Source organism: Eleutherodactylus coqui, chromosome 2, assembly GCF_035609145.1.
Source record: "Eleutherodactylus coqui strain aEleCoq1 chromosome 2, aEleCoq1.hap1, whole genome shotgun sequence".
NCBI classification, from domain to species: Eukaryota; Metazoa; Chordata; class Amphibia; order Anura; family Eleutherodactylidae; genus Eleutherodactylus; species Eleutherodactylus coqui.
In genome coordinates this window covers 114,275,272-114,294,342 of record NC_089838.1, presented here as the reverse complement: position 1 = coordinate 114,294,342, position 19,071 = coordinate 114,275,272, and the positions used below count along the sequence as shown (strand labels likewise).

Genomic DNA, 19,071 nt, shown 5'->3' with positions numbered 1-19,071 from the left:
CGGTTCACACAGACTGGTAAACCGCTGCGAGCCCCCTGCAGTGTTTTATGTATACGGTTGTGTGAACGAGCCCTAACTAGGTTGTACATTTTATCTACCCAAACAGCAGATAGATTCTCACCTGGCCTTGTTTCCAACATTCTCTGAATATTTTCCAATTATTTTTGTTGCTTGGGTCGTGTAGACACAGAAGCCTTCCATCACAAAGCCAGGAATGTGAGGTGTGTGGGTCAAGTACGTGTAAACCCATCACCATCTCCTTTCCCTCCTTCAGACTCTCAGTCGAGCTACTTGCTCTCTTTGCAGCATCTGATGTCTTTTTATTTTCTACAACAGAAGCAATAATGTGGTCCAAAAAGTTTGGCAAGGTGGATTTTCCCTTTACCTGGAAAACAAAGAAAATGTGTGGTTTTGTTTAAAGGAAAGAATGCAGCGCAAAGATCTCACCGCAAACACAAAACACCAAGAACTAATGATCAGAAAGAGAACCCAATTCACAACCTGTATAAAACGGAAGAGTTAGGCCTCATGTCCACGGGGAAAATCAGGCCCGCTCCGGATTCTCCATGGCGGACATGAGCGTGGAAAAGGAGAATAAATAAGAATAAACTTACCTCCCGCCCGCTCCGGATCTCCTTTTCGCCGCGGCTCGGCAGATGCGCAGGATGACGTCGGTGACGTGCCCTGCGCATGCGCCGGCCCGAAGAAAAAAGATCCAGCCGCAACGTAGAGAAGATGGCGCCGCGGCGAAGAGAAGAACCGGAGCGGGTGAGTAAATCCCGATTTTTGTCTCCCGCACCCGCACGAAAATGGAGCATGGTCCAGATTTTTTCATGCTCCATTTTTTTTAAAATACCTTTTATTGACCATCCGTGGGTATTTATCTACCCGTGGGTGGTCAATGCATCCCTATGGGATGCGGATCCGCGGGCAGGAGAAGAGTTAACATCCGCTGTGGATTTTAATTCTTCTTTTGTCCGTGGATATGAGGCCTTAGACCCTTTTAGCTGTCTCCCCATTAATAGTGTTTCCCTGAAAATAAGGCCTACCCCCCAAAAAGACCCTAGCACGATTTTTGAGGATTTTGGGGAGGCTTCAAATATACGCCCTATCCTGAAAATAAGCCCTAGTGACATTACAAAAAAAAATAGGAATACCTTACCTAGCAGGCTCGGTCCTCCCGCTGCTCTCCACAGCTCCAACACGCTTCTTGCAGTCCTCGGCCGCTCATACAACATCACTTCCTAGTTTCCGGGATTCATAAATCTCACCTCCATGAAGCGATGGCTGTGATTGGTTCTTCGAGCGCTGTATAGATTGGCTGAGCCGCATCGCTCAAAGAACCAATCACAGCCATAGCTTTGTGAAGGAGACGCGACCCCTGCAATGACAGGGGAAACAGGACATGGGAGTCCTATTCTGGAGATCAGCGGAGATCTCAGCAGTGAGATCCCCACAAAGCAGAAAGGTATCCAAGTGATGGCGAACCATTTAGAGACAGAGTGCCCGACCCGCAACCAAAAACCCATTTAATTATCGCAAAGTGCCAACATGTAAATTTAACCTGAATACTGAGGTTTTCATTTAGAAAAAAGCAACGCATGGATTAACATCTTTTGTCTTACGCTATTCTCACACAGGCTTTTGTAAAAATGCAGCGTTTTTCCACGCACTGTTTTTACTGTGGGCAGGGCTACTTTGTACAGAGTTTTTGTGAGCGTTTGCCTGCCTTGTTACTGTGTTTTTAGCTCAGTAACAACGTAGTCGAAGTCAGCGGATGACGTCAGCACTTTAGTTTTCCCCTCCTGGGGGCATGGAATACCGCATGGAAACGCTGTAAAGGCTGTACACAGTGTTTACTGCACTTTTAACGCACCCCATTCATTTCAAGGGGAGATGCAATGTGTTAAAAAGCGCTGCTACGCCAAAAAATACAACATACAGTGTTCAATTTAGCGCATGTTAGACCCACCAAGCTAAAACGCTCGTCTGATAAGCCCCATTGAAATGAATGGAGGCTTACTGCAACGTTTTTAGCGGGCGTTGCAAACACGTGTTAAATGCTGTAATTAAACGCCTATGTGAGAGTGGCCTTAAAAGATGTGATGATATTACAGATAAGCCTCCAGTGGGCAACGAGGCATGTGCAGGGCTGGTGCTGCAAGGACGGCACTGTGGCCAGAGCGCTCTGCTTCTCTTCAGCTATGCCACTCTGTGAAATACGCTCCTCTCCGACCCTACCACGGGAATCACCTTCGCCACAGACTGCCTTTTCGCCACACTCTCATGCCGTATGTGAGCCGCCCGTCTTACCCCAGACAGGGGATGGAGAAAGCACTCCCACTTGGCTGCTGTACAGGGCGGTAGGTGATGTTAGAAATGTCCTCAGGCACGTGAGGAGAGGAGGAGGGGAGCAGTCCGGCCCCTCCATTCATCTGGCTTTCTAGTATTACTACGGTATTAACGAACGGCACGCATGCCCACAGAGGGCTCCGTGTCCCCCCTCTGCACGCGTGCCATAGGTTTACCACCACTGCCCAGTCCTATGGATAGGGGATAATTTGCAATCTGTGGTATAATTCCTTTAGTATATGCATACTGTGTGGTTGGTTCTAGTTGTGTTTGGTCTGTTATTTTATATTGTTGCACCCCCTGCGATGGGAATCTGTTTACTTCATAGCTTGTAGTGCATTAAAACTCAGTAAATCTACTTGGGACTAAAACAGAAGAGTTAGGGTGCATTCACACTTCAGTTAGGCTGTCAGTTATAATTCCGTATCTCTGTTCCGTTTTTGAAGCAGCGAAACAAAATTAAAACCGAAATAGAGGGCCGTACTTGTAAACCCCTTGCTGGCATTTGAGATTTTTATTCTTTTAATCACATCTCACTTCATATTGCAACAAAGACTGTAAAAAAACATTTATATAAAAATGATGCGTGTCCCAGGAGATCGGTTATCCCCTCCTGCTCACAATCATCACACTGGACCTGACCTACATTAGACAGTGTCTCCCACTGCTCTGTCTGCAATAATCTATAGTCATAACCATGTAAACAAAATCTACTTACTGTAGCATTAAAGACTGGAGGGAAAGGAACGCCTGCCTCCATTGATCCCTGAGAAAGCTTCCCAGGACCGGAATGAAGCAAATCCCTTAAACTGGAACCTTCAGTCTTTGTGTTGGAGGCAGCTGGGCCCAGTAACAGGCTGTTGAAGAGTTTGGGGGATGAGGAGGTCTTCACACTTGAATTAAGGGAATCCAAACCTACTGAAGGACTTGATTCTTTCAGCTGTACAGGCTTCGGCAAACTCGGATCTGGAATAAGACATTTCATGATTAATTTACAATCCAGTGCTTGTCCCCTGATCTTTGCACATATCTAGAAACAGACAAATTACTACACAGCAGTCAATTCTACCAGCGGATGGCACTTAACACCGGCAGTGACACAGTGCCAAAATGATTTTTTTTTTTTGTGAAATGCAACAGGACTTAAGAGTTAAGCATAGGTGAATATACGGTAATCACCAGCCTTGTCGCTAAGTCATGTGGTTATGATGGCATGATCTTGATCATTGCCTCCCTTTAAATTATTTTTTTGCATTAAAGAATTGTGAATGAAGTGAATAGTAGCAAACAAATATTTGCATTACCTTTTGTCTCTTCTTTTGCTTTTTGTGCTGCCAGGTCTGCCAGCCAGTGCAGGGCAGATGAGGGAGAAGATTCTGGGCTCTGCGGTTTGGTTTTATTTTCCATGATGTTCAGATTATTTTGCTCAGCCATAATGTCCCCCGCCATGTTGTCTGCAATCTCTTCTTTCACATCATCCTCTGTTTTAAGGCTATTTTCATTTGTTTCTCCAGTAGTTGATGCTGCTGCTGCAATATCGCTAGCAGGGGCATTTATAGCTGGGAGCTTTAAAAGAAAAACAATCTAATTACAATTTCATAGCATACACAAAATAACATTTGCAGTAAGTCCAGGCTCACACGAGCATATCGCGCACCATGCGGACTGCGAGCTATACGTGCGCAATGCAGCCAGTACGTGCTTTCCTCAACATGTACTATCTTGGCGTGTATGTGCTTGAATATGTGCCAAGATGGAACAAGTGATTCTTCTTGTGCGTGTAATTTACACAATTTACGTGAGCGTCTATGGGATATTAGTACAGCGTAATATGCATGCAAAACCCGCGCGCATAATACGCTATGACCATATGTTCGTGTGAGACAGCCCTAAGGAGTAGACAAAGAAAATAATTATTTGCTTGGTGGTAATTCTCAGACTGACAAATCTCCTATAGTAAAAGTATATTTGCTCATACAAGACATTGGAAGATATATATATATATATATATATATATATATATATATATATATATATATATATATATATATGTGTGTGTGTGTGTGTGTGTGTGTGTGTGTGTGTAATACAACCCTATTCAGGACAAAATGCTTCCATGAATTATATTTGCTATTTCTCATTCTTTCTCTCCTGCATTACAAGGGACCAGTGACATGCAATACTGTGGGGCAAACTTATCCAATAAAAGCTGTCCTTGTTACCCATAACAACCAATCACACTTCAGCTTTCATTTCTTTAACTTCTGTGGTAGAATGACACAGTTGCACGACGTTATATAGAATTTACTTCTTTTGTGCTTCTTTTTTTAAAATTAGAATGTTTTCCTTTTTTTTCAGGCAAAAAGCAAGAATCTACTTTAACCCCTTAATGCCATGGACGTAACTTTACGTCCTGGCAGGATGGCCTTTAACACAACAGGACGTAAACTTACATCCTGTGCGTGGCACAGACTCAAAAGCGATCATACCGCGGTCAAAGTCGGCTGTGAGCAACAGCTGGCGTTTTGCTGCAACAGTGACGATCGGTGAGAAAACTGATCCTCGCTGTTAACTCCTTACATGCCGCAATCAATGTAGATCAAGGTATCTAAACGGTTCATAGAGGGTCGATGGGTTGCATGGCAACCAGACACCAATGATTGTTATTGTAAGCAATAATGCACTGCAGTACAGAAGTACTGATTCAAGTCCTCTACAGGGACAAAAAAAAAATTGTTGAAAAAAAACCCTTTTTGGTGCAATTTCCCACTTCTAAAAAATAAAATAAAACATTTTGAAAAAAAACACAAATTTAGTATCGCATTCATATCAACCTGTACAATAAATTTAACACTCTATTAACCCACATGGCAAAAACTGTATATAATAATTAAAAAAAATAATAAAATGATCCAAAATAGTTATTCTCTTTACTTTTATTGCGTCTTCTTGGGAGGTAAAATTATCAAAAAAGCTGTAAGTACCCCAACATGGTACCATTAAAATTACAGCTCATCACGCTAAAAAACAAGACCTCACAGAGCTTTGTTCCTGAAAAAATAAAAAGTTATGGGACTTATGGGAATGCAATGATGAAAAAAAAATTTCAAAAAAGGGGTTTTATTGTGCAAAAGTGGAAAAACCTAAAATTATAGCATTTTGGTATTGTCTGAATCATACCAACCCCCAGAAAAAAAAGTATCCTGACATTTATGCTGTATGATTACCGATGTGAAAAAAAAAACCTCACCAAAAAAACAATAGTGGCAGAATTGGCGTTTTTTCTCCCTGCCCTTCAAAAATGTTAAAGAAGTCCTGCGCCCCATTGCACAGAAGCAGATGTCAGCTGAGACCTGTTAAACAGACGTCTGTGTAAGAAGCTTTGGGTCTGCGGTGAGACTGGAGTAGCTTAGGAATCCAAAAGCAGCTCCAACACTACAGAAATACATCCACAGAGGTGTGTATGAAGACAATTACATATTGTGATGATCTTAGAGAATGACATCGTTACCTGGGACATGCCATTTGTGACTGCTGGCCTCAATACAGTTTTGTGGTTTCTGTTAATACATGGGCAGTTGGCCTTGATACCCCATTTTCCTCTAGCGGCGTGAACCATATCCCCAATGTTGTAAAGGGCTGCAAATCAAAATACATTAAATCAGTAAACAAGGAAAGATGTAGAATTATTAACCCCTTAGGACACAGAGTCATTTTTATTTTTTCCTTCCTCACTTTCAAAAATATTACTTTATTTTTCCATTGACTAAGAAATATTAGGGATTTTTTCTTGTTGAATGAGTTCCATTTTCTCAGTGGTTCCATTTAATATACCATATAATATATTGTAAAAAAGCTTTACAACATTTTTGAGTTGGGTGAAATACAATCCCCCCCTTCCCCAACTATGCCATTTTTTTGAGAGAGAGAAGGGAGAGGGTTGTTTTTATGATGTACATAGTGCAGTAAAAATGACATTAAAAGTATGATTATGGCGAAATCAAATGTGTATGTATGTTTGTGTGTGTATGTATATATATATATATATATATATATATATATATATATATATATATATATACACATACATACATACACATATACACACACACACATTTTTTTTTAACTTTTAAAACATTTAATATTTTTGACAGACATCATTTTTTTTTTACCAGAACTTTTTTTGTGCTGGTTGGTTTTTCTCATGGGGCAAGCTGTAGTACATGCTGGTACTATTTTAGACTGGTACATATGACTGATTGTTTTTTACTCAATTCTTTTTTGGGAGATGGATGACCAAAACCAGCACAATTCTAGCAGGATGTACTTTTTTTCTGACAGCATTCACATGCCCGAGATAAAGAATGTGTTATTTTAATAGAGCTGTCTTTTAGATTGGACTGTGACACCGCATATGGTTGTTTTTTGTTTTGTAGACTCTTTTTGCGGATCGCATGACGGATATGCATCCGCAAATCGCGTGACCGGGGCCGAAAAGTCGCCTGAAAAACTGCTCCTAGCCGCGTTTTAATAGAAACTAGCCGGAGCTGTCCAGCGCATTGAATTCAATGGAGCCGGCAATACAGCCGGCTCCATTGAAAGCAATGCGCTGCGGGCGATCGCGGGATGAATTTTCGGGAAGGGCTTAAATATATAAGCCCTTCCCTGAAATTCATCCAGAAATGTGTAAAAAAAAATTATATATATATATATATATATATATATATATATATATATATATATATATATACACATATACATACACTCACCTTGTCCCGGCAGACGGAGTTCAGCCGCGGCCGGCGGCAGTTCTCCTGAACTGCTCAGAGTAGTATTCAGCAGCCGGGGATTTAAAATCCCCGCCTGCTGAATGAGCTGCCTCTGATTGGTCACAGCCTGACCAATCACAGGCAGCTCTCACTCACACCCATGGTTTTATAAAATCGTCGGACGCATGCGCAAATCGCGCGAAAAAACGTCCGTCTGACTAAGCCCGAAGGGTGCAATAGGAAGGTAACAATGGCAAAATGCTTACCTGTACCAGGGATAATCTGAGTTGGCATAAGGTTTTCAGGTTCATGGGACTGTCCTTTAGCACATTTCAACCAAGCAAAAACCTCTTCATCACCTGTTTCATCTTCTGGGGCAGCTAAAAATAAATCAAAAACATACGCGCATTTTCATAAGAGGTAATTAAATACGTTTCCTGGTACTTGTTCCTAACATATTTAAACAGTTAGCATACAGCGCACTCCGGCTTAAGTATTTAAAAAGTTATATAATTTATTATATGCACCCAAAACGGATGCCATTAAAAAATACAACTTGTCACACAGTGATGTGAATAAGTAGTTGGTCATTAAGGCGCAAACAGGCATCGTCACTAAGGGGTTAAATGAGAAAAATACAAGTTGTACAGAATCTTTTTTAACTATAAACTATACATTAATCTGCTCGCCTCCTCCTGCGCTATATAACATGCTGCCTGAGGTTTGGACAGACTCCCTTTAACTGCTACTGTAAAATAACCTGGAAAGAGGGGACACTGTACTCCCTAACAGGCTTTATTTAACAACAGTTTCATGAGCATTTATAGAAGTACTAACGAACTGGAAAATGGACATTGATATTTACCTCTGAGTTGCCTACTCTTTCTGAGTCGATAACAATCAAGACAGACACAAAATCCGCACTTGCGACAAACCCAGTGAATGTTGAACAGCGTAGTCTCACAGACATCACACATCTCCCTCACTCCTCTGACCGCTCGCTTCCAGGCCACCTTTTCTGTACAGAGGAGAAAAAGGCAAAGATGTTAAAATGGCAACAGTCATTTTGGCTATCAAATCATGAATGAGAACACATGGAGCATGCTCTATAGATTGCCAAGTTCATTTGGTTACATGTAGCTGTGCACCGAAGTTCTAGAAATACACTCTTGTAAAAAAGAAATAAGTAAAAACAAGCCCGTGTAAAGAGTTGTCGTTTTGCTGCAAAACTCTGCATGCAGTTTTATCTCAGGCAGATCTACAAATGATGAGAGTTGTGGGTGATTACATGAACAGTCTTGTCACCTGAGGCCCTAAAAGTGGTTCCACCCTTGGCCTATAAAAGGCTCTCAGAGGCTACCTGTATGTAGTGACCTCTTTTTCCGCTTGTGTAGAGCTTGTTGACCACTAGACATGCATCCATATCACAATCGAAGAGATTTTGCCCAGTTAACTGTTTGAGAGGGGCGTATTATTAGAATTCAAGAAACTAAATGGTCATATTGACGAATTACCCACCACCTTAGCAATTCCGACCAGACTGTTAGGAGGCATTGGGATGTGTGAGGGCACATAAGGTAACCAGGATCAGGATGACCTCAACAGACCACCAGTAGAGAGGATTGTCTGACAAGCACAAGGAGCTCCAACTGTTCCATTGTCCGCCGTCTAGAGACAGATGGCACCATCGTTACAGGACCCTGTGTCTGTTGGAACCATTTCCAGGCGCCTGGCTGAGGGACATTTGGTCTCACGGCACCCATTATGGTGTCGTCAACAACAAAACTGGACGCTACAGAGTGGAACTGGTTTGCCTTCATCGATGAATTCAGGTTTAGTTTAGGCACCGATGACAACAGGTTTCGTGTCTGGAGACCTAGGGGTCAGTGCCTCATGCTGTCTTTGCTGTGGAGCCCCCCCCCCTTCCCCCGCTGTTGTGATGTCTGGAGGGGGGGCATCACATATGACAGTCGGTCACTTCTAGTAGAGGTAGGAGGGACAATGACAGCTCAGCGATATGTTCAGGACATCCTGCCGCCCCATGTGTTCCACGCTAGAGGCGGTACAAAAGGGTTTTCCAAAATAAAATGATCCTTTTGCTCTGATATTGTAATCACTTACTTATATCAACGTTACAATCACAAATATATATGTATATTACTTCATCTCTGATAACTCCTTCTAGAAGCTTGATTCTTCTGACAATGAGTATATACCTTAGATACGATACATGTTAGACGTTGAAAATGAAAGCATATAAACAATAAAGAAAAACAAGAACTTACGCTGTGGCTCTACCATCATCATGGCTTCCTTCTCAGACATAACCAACTGACAGAACTGATCTCCAACGTTAGCAAGAATATATTTAGAGGTCTCCAAGTCAATGCCCTCAGCTGGAACTGCATTGGGAACCCAGAGACGCATGGCCTCAGAATCACTCTGCTGGGGACTCAGAAAGCCTTCCACACGAAGTATTCCTTTCCTGGTGAAAACCAGCCTGAAATGCAACAACGGAATTTCAAACATTAAGGCAATGCATAATTGGAAAATGACAAATAGTGTAAATCACATTTTTAGGTTAGAAACTAGAGATGAGCGAGTATACTCACTGAAGGCAATTGCTCGAGCGAGCATTGCCTTTAGCGAGTACCTGCCCACTCGAGACTGAAGGTTCGGGTGCTGGCGGCGGGCAGGGAGCTGCAGGGGAGAGCGGGGAGGAACGGAGGGGAAATCTCTCTCTCCCTCTCTCCCCCCGGCTCCCTCCTGCTGACAGCCGCTACTCACCACTCCTCCGCGCCGGCACCCGAACCTTCAGTCTCGAGCGGGCAGTTACTCGCTAAAGGCAATGCTCGCTCGAGCAATTGCCTTTAGCAAGTATACTCGCTCATCTCTATTAAAAACATTTTTCAAACATTCCGAAAAATCCTGAAATATTGCAATCTCCACCCTGGCCACTGAGCTTAACCTTTTCCAATCCAATTTGCATCCTGGTTTTCCTAGCGGGCTTACTCTTTTTCTACTGTTACACAGCGGCGCTATCTGCTGGCTAAAGCCAGTACTGCATGAGGTGACACACTGGATAGGTTCCGACAGCAGAGAGGCTGGCAATATACAATAAGACGACCCCGATGGTCGTCTTCCAACATTGGAGCTGTCCAGCCTTAAATCATAATGTCTTAAGACAGTGGATTGGAAAGGGTTAATAATAGTCTGACATTTGCTGTTCTGTAGAGATCACTACTCAGCAGTAATTACAGGCTGCATTACAATTAAAGTAACACCTCTATTATAAAAGCTGGAGGCACACAGGACAGGATGATATCACTGACAACAGGTGACACAGATCATCTTCTCCCTGTCACACACCAAGCTGGCTATACTGCCTTGTAGAAGTCAATGAACCAGTTCCAGATTACAGGTTTCTATGGTCCATGTGGCTGCTGTAAAGCAAATGTTTGGACAGCTGTTAATAGCAGCTCATGCAAGATCACTTCCCCTACATAGTTCTGTACAGAAAACAGGAAAAAAATTAAAAAGTTACAATAAAGAAAATTAAAAAAAAAAGTTTCAATAACTGGCTTTAATAGGCAAAAATATATAGGTGATACATTCACCCTCTAGTCTAGATATTCTATTAAAAAGAAACAATATGGCATTGACTGCCTACATTGGCGGATCAATCCAGAAACCTTATAATAAAATCTTACCTGCGGAAATGGAAAAATCTACAAGCCACAGTAGAATCATCTTGATCTGGCTCTTTAAATTTCCGATATCGTTCCAATCTGCACTCCCGACATTTATGTAAATGGGGTGCAACATTAATGCAGGACCCATCCTGAAGAAAAGGTTCGCCAGACTGCTTCAGCCTTCTTACTTTGCTAACGTCTTTCAAAACAGACTGTCCGACTGCAATAAAAAGGAAGACATTATTCACAAGATCACCCAAACTACCATATATACTTAAAGTATAAGCCTAATTTTTGAGCACATTTTTTATGCTGAAAAAGCCACCATCGGCTTATACTCGAGTGAGGTAAAAAAAAAAAGAAAAAAGTCTGCAATACTTACCTCCCAGCCTGCGTCTGTGTCCCCGGCGTGATGGTCTTCCCAGCGGTGCGGCAAGCTGCTTGAGAATTCTCCCCGTTGTCATCTCCCTGATCAGCTTTGAATTCCCCCGCCATCAGCACTGTGTAGGTAAGAGCTGTGATTAGATTGAGGGCCAGCCAATCCCAGCCGACATTCGATCATTCACAGTCATTCAGTGGATGACATCACTAAATGGCTGTGATTAGTTTATCGAACGCCGGCTGTGATTGGCTGGTGCTCGATCCAATCACAGCGCTTACTTACACAGCGCGGACGGCGGGAGAATTCAAAGCCGAGCAGGGAGAGGACAGCAGGGAGAATTCTCAAGCAGCTTGCCGCACCGCCGGGGAGACCATCGTGTCAGGAACACAGACGCTGGCTGGGAGGTAAGTATTGCATTTTTTCTTTACCCAGTATATACTCGAGTATAGCTAGGCTTATACTACAGTCAATACGTTTTACCAGTTTTTTGTGGTAAAACTTATTGACTCGGCTTATACTCGGGTCGGCTGATACTAGAGTATATGCGGTACTTAAGAAGAGCATAAAAATGTTATTTGGATGCAAATTAAAAATCTATGGCATCCTGGACTGCTGCGTAGCTTGCCAGGTTTACCATTCGAAAGACTAGAAAAACTGTGCACAATATTCAATGTACAAACGTGTACATTACATTGAACTGAGAATGTGACCCAGATAAGAAGACCAGACCATTAGAGCTCCAACCGCTATAAGACAAGACAAAAAGAGAAAAAGAAAAAATAATCCGCACAGGTTAAAAGGTGGAAATCCACTTCAAATAAAAGTCTGAACAAGGAGACTTAGTTTAAACAATTTCTTTTTAGCTATAATGCTGGGTTCCCACAGGACTATTTGTTTCACCGTGGAAATCTCGCAGTTTTACCACAGCGAAAAATCGTGAGACTTCTGCGGGATAATCGCAGCTTCAAAACCCGCAGGACTTAGCCGCAGGTTTTGGAGTGGCTTCGTTGCATGCTTTTCTGTTGCGGCCGGTTCCCTCATAGAGAGGAAAGAGGCCGCAATTAAAAAATAAAAGAATTCACATGCTGCGTCACGGGAATCTGCGCCACAGCGCCGACTAATGCTGCGACGGATTTTCTGCCCCGTGTGGACGAGATTTTTGACAAATCTCGTCCACATGGCTGGCTAGTCCCGGGATTAGCGGCCACAGCGATATTCCACAGCAAATCCACCCTGAGTGAACCCAGCCTAAATGCACAGTCATGTGTCTGTATGTACTGTATATTTTAGTTCGGGCATTTAAAGGGAACCTGTAACCTCTGACCACCACCATAAACTAAGCTATGTAAGTTATGGTGCTGTTAGCTGAGGCGATGTGAAGCAGGAAGATGTCATTTTTATTCTCAGCCACTCCTCTGTTGTCCAATAGTGAAGTCTGCACATAGTCTGAAAATCAGATTTTTCAGACTACCATTCGCACGCAGTCCTATAGAGTTCTATGGGAGAGAGTGCGCTTATCAGTCTGAAGAGTCTCAGATTTTCAGACTACGTGTCGACTTCACCAGCAGACAGTGCAGGAACAGGCAGGTATAGAAATTACATCCCTCGGGCTACCCGTCAGCTAACCAAACGTCGTGGCAAGTCTAGAGCGATGAGAAATCACCAACTTGATCTACTTGAGAATTCAAGGGATGAGAAGAAATGCAGGAAAGACGTATGAGAACTAGAAGTCGGACCAGTGTATTACTAGGGAATCCACTGCTTGAGCTTGGGGATCCTCAGACCTGGCCACAAAGTTCAGGAGTTTGTGGTTGAATCAAATTGACATCAGGGTGATCCCATTTTTTGACGAACTGTTTGGAACACTTGGGGACATAACTCCCATTCTCCTGGGTTAACTTTGTTCCTGCTCAGAAAAATCAGCTATCCAATTGTCCACATCTGAAATGTGGACCGCCTGGAAGATGATCTTTGGCCCATGTCAGGAAGGAGCACCCCAGGTGGACCTTAGGAGAGACCCGCCACCAGAGAAGGGAGTGCCAAAGCTGGCAAGGCAGACGGAACAGTCGATCAAGAAAGGCCGCCAATTTGTCCCACCAAAGAGAATGGTCCACTGGAGAGGTCTGGTGCGAAACTGGACAAATAGATTTGCCTAAAATGAAGAGACCATAAACCTCAGCACTCTCATGCAGTGACGGATGATTACAGGAGTCTGAGATTGCAGGCAGCACACCTTCCCCTGTAGGAGATGTAATTTCTGTGATTGGTGTAGGACCCAGGCACGTGTCGTTTCAAAGAAGAGGCCCAGAAAGTCCAAAATATTGTTATGGTGAGAGGGAAGACTTGGGATAGTTGAATATCCACCCGAATTGGGACAAATTGTTCAGTGACATGGAGACTTCTCAAATTGTCCGTCTGAGTTTTGGTCTTCTCCAAGACGTCGTCGATATAGGGGATGGCTACTTTATCCTTGGAGTAGAGGAGAGCCATCACTAATGCCAGTACCACCATGAAGACATTGGAATAGAACCCTTGTTCTCTTCTAAGGGGGAAACAAGGATTATTATACCCTGAGAGAATAGTGTAAATCACATCAGCCGAAGCATTAGCCTCTGAAGGAGGTACCAGAATTCTGGAACTGAAAAAGTGAAACGGGAAGTGGGCGGAAAACTGTAGTGTAGCCTGAAGAGATGACCTTCTAAACCTAGGCGTCTTGGGACGTAAGCGAGTCTGGTCTCCCTAAATACTGAAGGATTTAGTATGGGCGGCCTTGCGGATTGTGCTCGGGTACGGCAGGAAGGACATGGTTTGTAGGAGGACCTTCAGATATGGTCCTGTGAGGATTTTTATCATTGAAGACCAGGAGCTGTAGAGGCGAAAGGAACGAAACTGGAGACTCTTGTTCTGCACAGATCTCACATTTCGTGGTAAATGAGAACTTTTATCACCAGAGGCTTGAAGGATACAATTTATTTATAAGAAACAGACCTAAAAAAGGGGGAGAAGATATTGTATTGTATGTTAGGAAAACATTCAACTCCACCGAGATTTAAGCTTCAGAGTCTGGTAGTTCTGTAGAAACTGTTTGGGTAAGAATACAAGGGGAGAACAACAGAAAGGACACCATTGTAGGCATTTACTATAGGCCACCTGGACAACCAGAAGATATGGATGAACTTCTTCTACATCAAATGGCCAAACTCTCGAAAAAGAACGACATAGTGATCATGGGAGATTTTAACTATCCAGACATTTGTTGGGAATCTCAGGTAAAAGTAATGGGTCCAACAAATTCTTATCTGCTCTTGCTAACAACTTTATCTTCCAAAAGGTAGAAGAGAAAACAAGGGGATCTGCTATCTTGGACCTAATTCTTACCAACGGGGAGGGAATGGTTGAGGGAGTAAGGGTGACTGGAACCTTAGGAGGCAGTGATCATGCTATTCTTGAATTTTGGATAAAAAGGGGAGGAAGAACTGAGCAGATTCAGACCTCAAGGCTGGACTTCAGAAAGGCAAATTTCAATGAACTCAGAAAGACGGTAGGAAGAATCCAATGGCTGAATGTTCTTAAGGACAGAAATGTCCAAGAAAGTTGGGAAATATTGCGAAATGAGATTATCAAAGCACAATCGTTAGCAATCTCTAAAAGAAGGAATAATGGGAAGCATTTAAAGAGACAAGGATGGATGAACACAGAACTTGCACACATGTTAAAAAGGAAGAAAAATATGTTTGTCAAATAGAAACAGAATATAATGCGGTCTGCAGAGACTGTAGGGCAAGTGTCGGAAAAGCTAAAGCCAATATTGCATTGAGGCTTGCAACAGAGGCCAAAAGAAATTAAAAAAAGGATTTGGGGGGTATGTCAAAAGCAAAAGAAAAGTAAAAGATGCTATAGGATGTTTACAGGATGAAAATGGTGAATTGGTTAAGAGTGATGTTGAGAAGGCTGAACTTTTAAATTCCTATTTTGTATCTGTTTTCTCTCAGAAAGTAGATGGAACATCAACTGATCTTCCCTAAGCTATTGGGGGAATAAAAGAATGTAGGCTATCTATAAGCAGAGAGATGGTGAGGGAACATATAGCTTACTAAAATGAATTCAAGTCTCAAGGTCCAGATAAATCCTAGGATACTAAAGGAAGCAGCGGAAGTAATTGCTGAACCACTCGCCATAATCTTTGAAAATTCCTGGAGAACAGGAGAAGTCCCAGAAGATTAGAAAAGGGCAAATGTTTTCCCTATCTTCAAAAAAAGGGAAGAAGGTGGATCCAGGAAACTACAGGCCTGTGAGTCTGACTTCTACACCGGGAAAGATCTTTGAACAAATTATTAAACAGAATGTATGAAATTACCTGGATAAAAACAGAGTAATTAACCAGAGCCAGCAGGGTTTGTAACAGACAAGTCATGCCAGACAAATCTAATTTTCCTATGACAGAATCACCGACTGGGTTGATTAGGGAAATGCGGTGGATATAGTATATCTCAACTTTAGTAAAGCATTTGACAAAGTATCCCATACCATACTTATTGAAAAAAATGACCAAATATTGGATTGACATGGCAACTATTAGGCGGATTCAAAGTGATTGTACTCAAAAAGAGTGGTCAAAAATGGCTACATATCCAACACTTTTATAAATGATCTGGAGGAGGGAATGGATGGGAAACTGATCAAATTTGCAGATAACACAAAGCTAGGAGGGATAGATAAAACTAGGGAAGAGAGAGAGAGCATTCAAAAAGATCAAGAAAAGCTTGCACAGTGGGCAGCGATTAACAGAATGGTATTTAACAAAGAGAAATGCAAAGTCCTACATCTGGGCAAGAAAAATGATAAAAGCACACACAGAATGAGAGGAATTGGGCTAAGCAGTAGCACATGTGAAAAATACTAATAGATCATAGACTGAACATGAGTCAACAAAGTGATGCAGCAGCCAAAAAGGCAAACACAATTCTGGGATGTATTAAAAGAAGCATAGAGTCTAGATCATGTGAGGTCATTATCCCCCTCTACTCTTCCTTAGTCAGACCTCATCTGGAATACTGAGTCCAGTTCTGGGCACCCCACTTTAAAAAAGACATCGACAAACTGGAGCAAATTCAGAGAAGAGTTACCAAGATGATGAGCGGTCTGCAAATCATGTCCTATGAGGAACAGTTAAAGGATCTTGCGATAATTCGGCCGCGGGGAATGCAGTGAAATCTCTCCATAGCGTTGCTATAGAGAGCGCTTCCTCCCTGACCACGAGCGGAGAATCACTGAGATTCTCTGCTCGCGGCCGGCAAATCGCAGCATGCTGCGATTCTCCACGGTCAGCCTATCTGTCAGATAGGCTTAGAGCGGAGATCAGTCTGCCGACTCCTGCTTCCAGGCGGCGGCTCGCGCGGCGAAGATCCGCCGCGGGATACCGCAACGCCCGTGGACAGGCAGCCTTAGACTTGGAAGTCCCCAACCTTTTGGACAATGTGAGCTACATTCAACTTTCAATGATGGCGAGAGGCTACATTCAATCAATATGGAAAAGCAAAATTCTTAGGTTAGGGATACTCGTCAACTTTTTCTGCAACACATGGTGCATGGCCAATGATTTCACTGTGGCTCTGCAACATCCCTTTCTAATGTAAATGAATGTGGTCACAACTTGAAAGTTGCCATAACCAGACAATCCCAAGAAATCCAAACATGATGAGTGTCTTGTGATTGGTGGGTAAAGGCAAGTTGCAAGTCACAATGTGACTGCATATGCTTACATTAGGATGCGACACAGAAGGGCCATAATGAGATCTTTGGCCACGAGATGTGTGTCGCATTCAAAATCGCCATGTAGTTGTAGCCTAAATATGGAGAAAAAAGAAAATTGCAAAATTGCAAATATGATTAGAATATGTAATAATAATGATCTTTATTTATATAGCGCCAACATATTCTGCAGCACTTACAAGACAGGGGAGAACAGATAGAAAAAACAAAGATAAAAAACCCTGTTTCATGTAGTAATCGATTGATATAAACAGTAGGTGTGAGGGTCCTACTCCAACAAGTTTATATACTACAAATAATAGGGTGATACAAAAGGTAAAGGGGCAGGAGATGTGCACAGTATGGCGAGGTGGAAAGTGAGGGATGCTATACACAAACAATGGTCAGACTTAAGCCGTATAGTGGCTGAGTCAGTATAACTGCAAGGTCGGTTGATTGCGGCTAGCAGGAATTGCAGTCAGTAGGTCAGGGAGCATGTTATCACGCGGAGTGAAGAAAGGCTTGGTTTAGGAGATATGATATGCCTCCCTGAAGAGGTGTGTTTTTAGAGCACGCCTGAAGTTTTGTGTGTGGGGGATTGCCTGGACAGTTGTGTGTACAATAAAGTCAATAGCTATTACACATAAAACCAATTCAGGATTCCCATGGTGAGCCACACAGTCACATGTAGCTCCTTAGACAGTGATTGGGAGATCACCGATTTAGACAAAAAACAAATATCTTAAATTTTCCTTTCCTTCTTACCTTTCATTGGGGCTGTAGTTCTTGGTCTGGCTTTTGGGACCTGCTTTCCTCTACCCTTTGCCAATAACAGGTCAACAACATGCTCTCCATTAGGTCCTAGCCTTCCAACCAGGTGCTCTGGGATCCCTTTAAAGCCGATCCTGGTGTTCAGCTGCTCTTCTGAATCACTCATATCACTCAAATCACTGTTCGTACTGGAATCAGAGTCATGCTTCGACATCCTGCTTCGTTCATCCAGTGTGAACCTGTTTACAGACTCAAAGGCGGCTTTACCATCATGAGAAAATTCTGAGGAGGAGAGGACACCAGGTTGGAGTCGACTTGACAAAGCAGTGAATGTTCTTAACAACGGATTGTCCGTCTGTCCTGATCCAATTGCAGGTTTATCTTCAGTAGGACTCGAAGACAATGTAGGCATTTCAATCGGTTGATTTAAGCTATTTGCTGGAGAATCGGAGCGCCCATTTCCTAAAAATGAAGAACTTTGCAGAGTGTCAGTTATTGATGTGCCTGAGGTTATCGGTAACCTTTTAAGTGACTCTGTTGTAAAGAGAGGTTTAGTTTTCAACAAAGAGCTGGGTTCTTCAACTCTGTGCTGGTCCTGCCAAATAGAAGATGAAATATTTCCAGGTAATGAACTCTGCACTGGAGAGGCTGCAAAGCCAAATGGTGAAACGTCCTTCTTATCGGAAAAAGCCAAGAATGGGTTTGATGGTTCCTCTCGAGAAAGCTTTGGGGGCTGCAGAAAAAGGTTTTCATGGGTCTCAGGTGGTCGAGCAGCTACCACCTTCCCAGGAAAGGCAGGGGTAAGTTTAGGCATAGATTCAGAAAAGGGCAGTTTTGCGTTTGCTTTCGTTTCTTGTGGGGTAAGAGCCTTTGGCTTGAAAAGTGTGGAAGATATACTCTCCTTGCATAACATCCCTGGCTCCTTGCTTGAAGGCTCTTCAACAGTACTTTCCGAGATGGCAGTAAAGTAGTTACTTGGTGGAACGTTTTGTGACATACACTGGAAAAATAGATTTTTAGACAGATCACTCTCTTTTGATTCTTCCTGAATACTGCTAGCTCCAAACTGGAAACCCACAGGCTTGTTTCCTTGAACTGTGCCATTGGATTGGTTTCTGTCCTCTCCAAAAGTTGGCTGTTGTACAGACATGCCAAAACCACTTTTGACAGGCAAATTTTTTCTGAAATTCTGTAAGTCAATAAACAAAAAGGCGCAGAGTAGGCAGGGTTGTCATATGCAAGATTACAACTTCGGAATGTATAGGAATGCTCTGAAGTACAACTAGACTCAGAGATAGTTCAATATGAACTACAATGTGTTGAATGCAGTTCTGTATTGGAAAAGGAAGAGGGT

At 42.7% G+C, this 19,071-nt stretch overlaps 1 protein-coding gene across 1 annotated transcript in view; it reads right to left on the bottom strand.

Moving 5' to 3' along the window:
• The window catches only part of KDM3B (lysine demethylase 3B), a 48,780-nt gene that overhangs the window by 11,776 nt on the left and 17,933 nt on the right, over positions 1-19,071 (bottom strand). The window contains exons 8-16 of the mRNA XM_066591385.1: positions 17,712-18,906; positions 10,832-11,033; positions 9,407-9,621; positions 7,987-8,139; positions 7,388-7,501; positions 5,864-5,991; positions 3,657-3,918; positions 3,071-3,318; positions 122-385 (exon numbers count right to left, since the gene is read on the bottom strand). Of these exons, the coding sequence (XP_066447482.1) occupies positions 122-385; positions 3,071-3,318; positions 3,657-3,918; positions 5,864-5,991; positions 7,388-7,501; positions 7,987-8,139; positions 9,407-9,621; positions 10,832-11,033; positions 17,712-18,906 (2,781 nt within the window). The remainder of the gene's footprint in view (positions 1-121; positions 386-3,070; positions 3,319-3,656; positions 3,919-5,863; positions 5,992-7,387; positions 7,502-7,986; positions 8,140-9,406; positions 9,622-10,831; positions 11,034-17,711; positions 18,907-19,071) is intronic.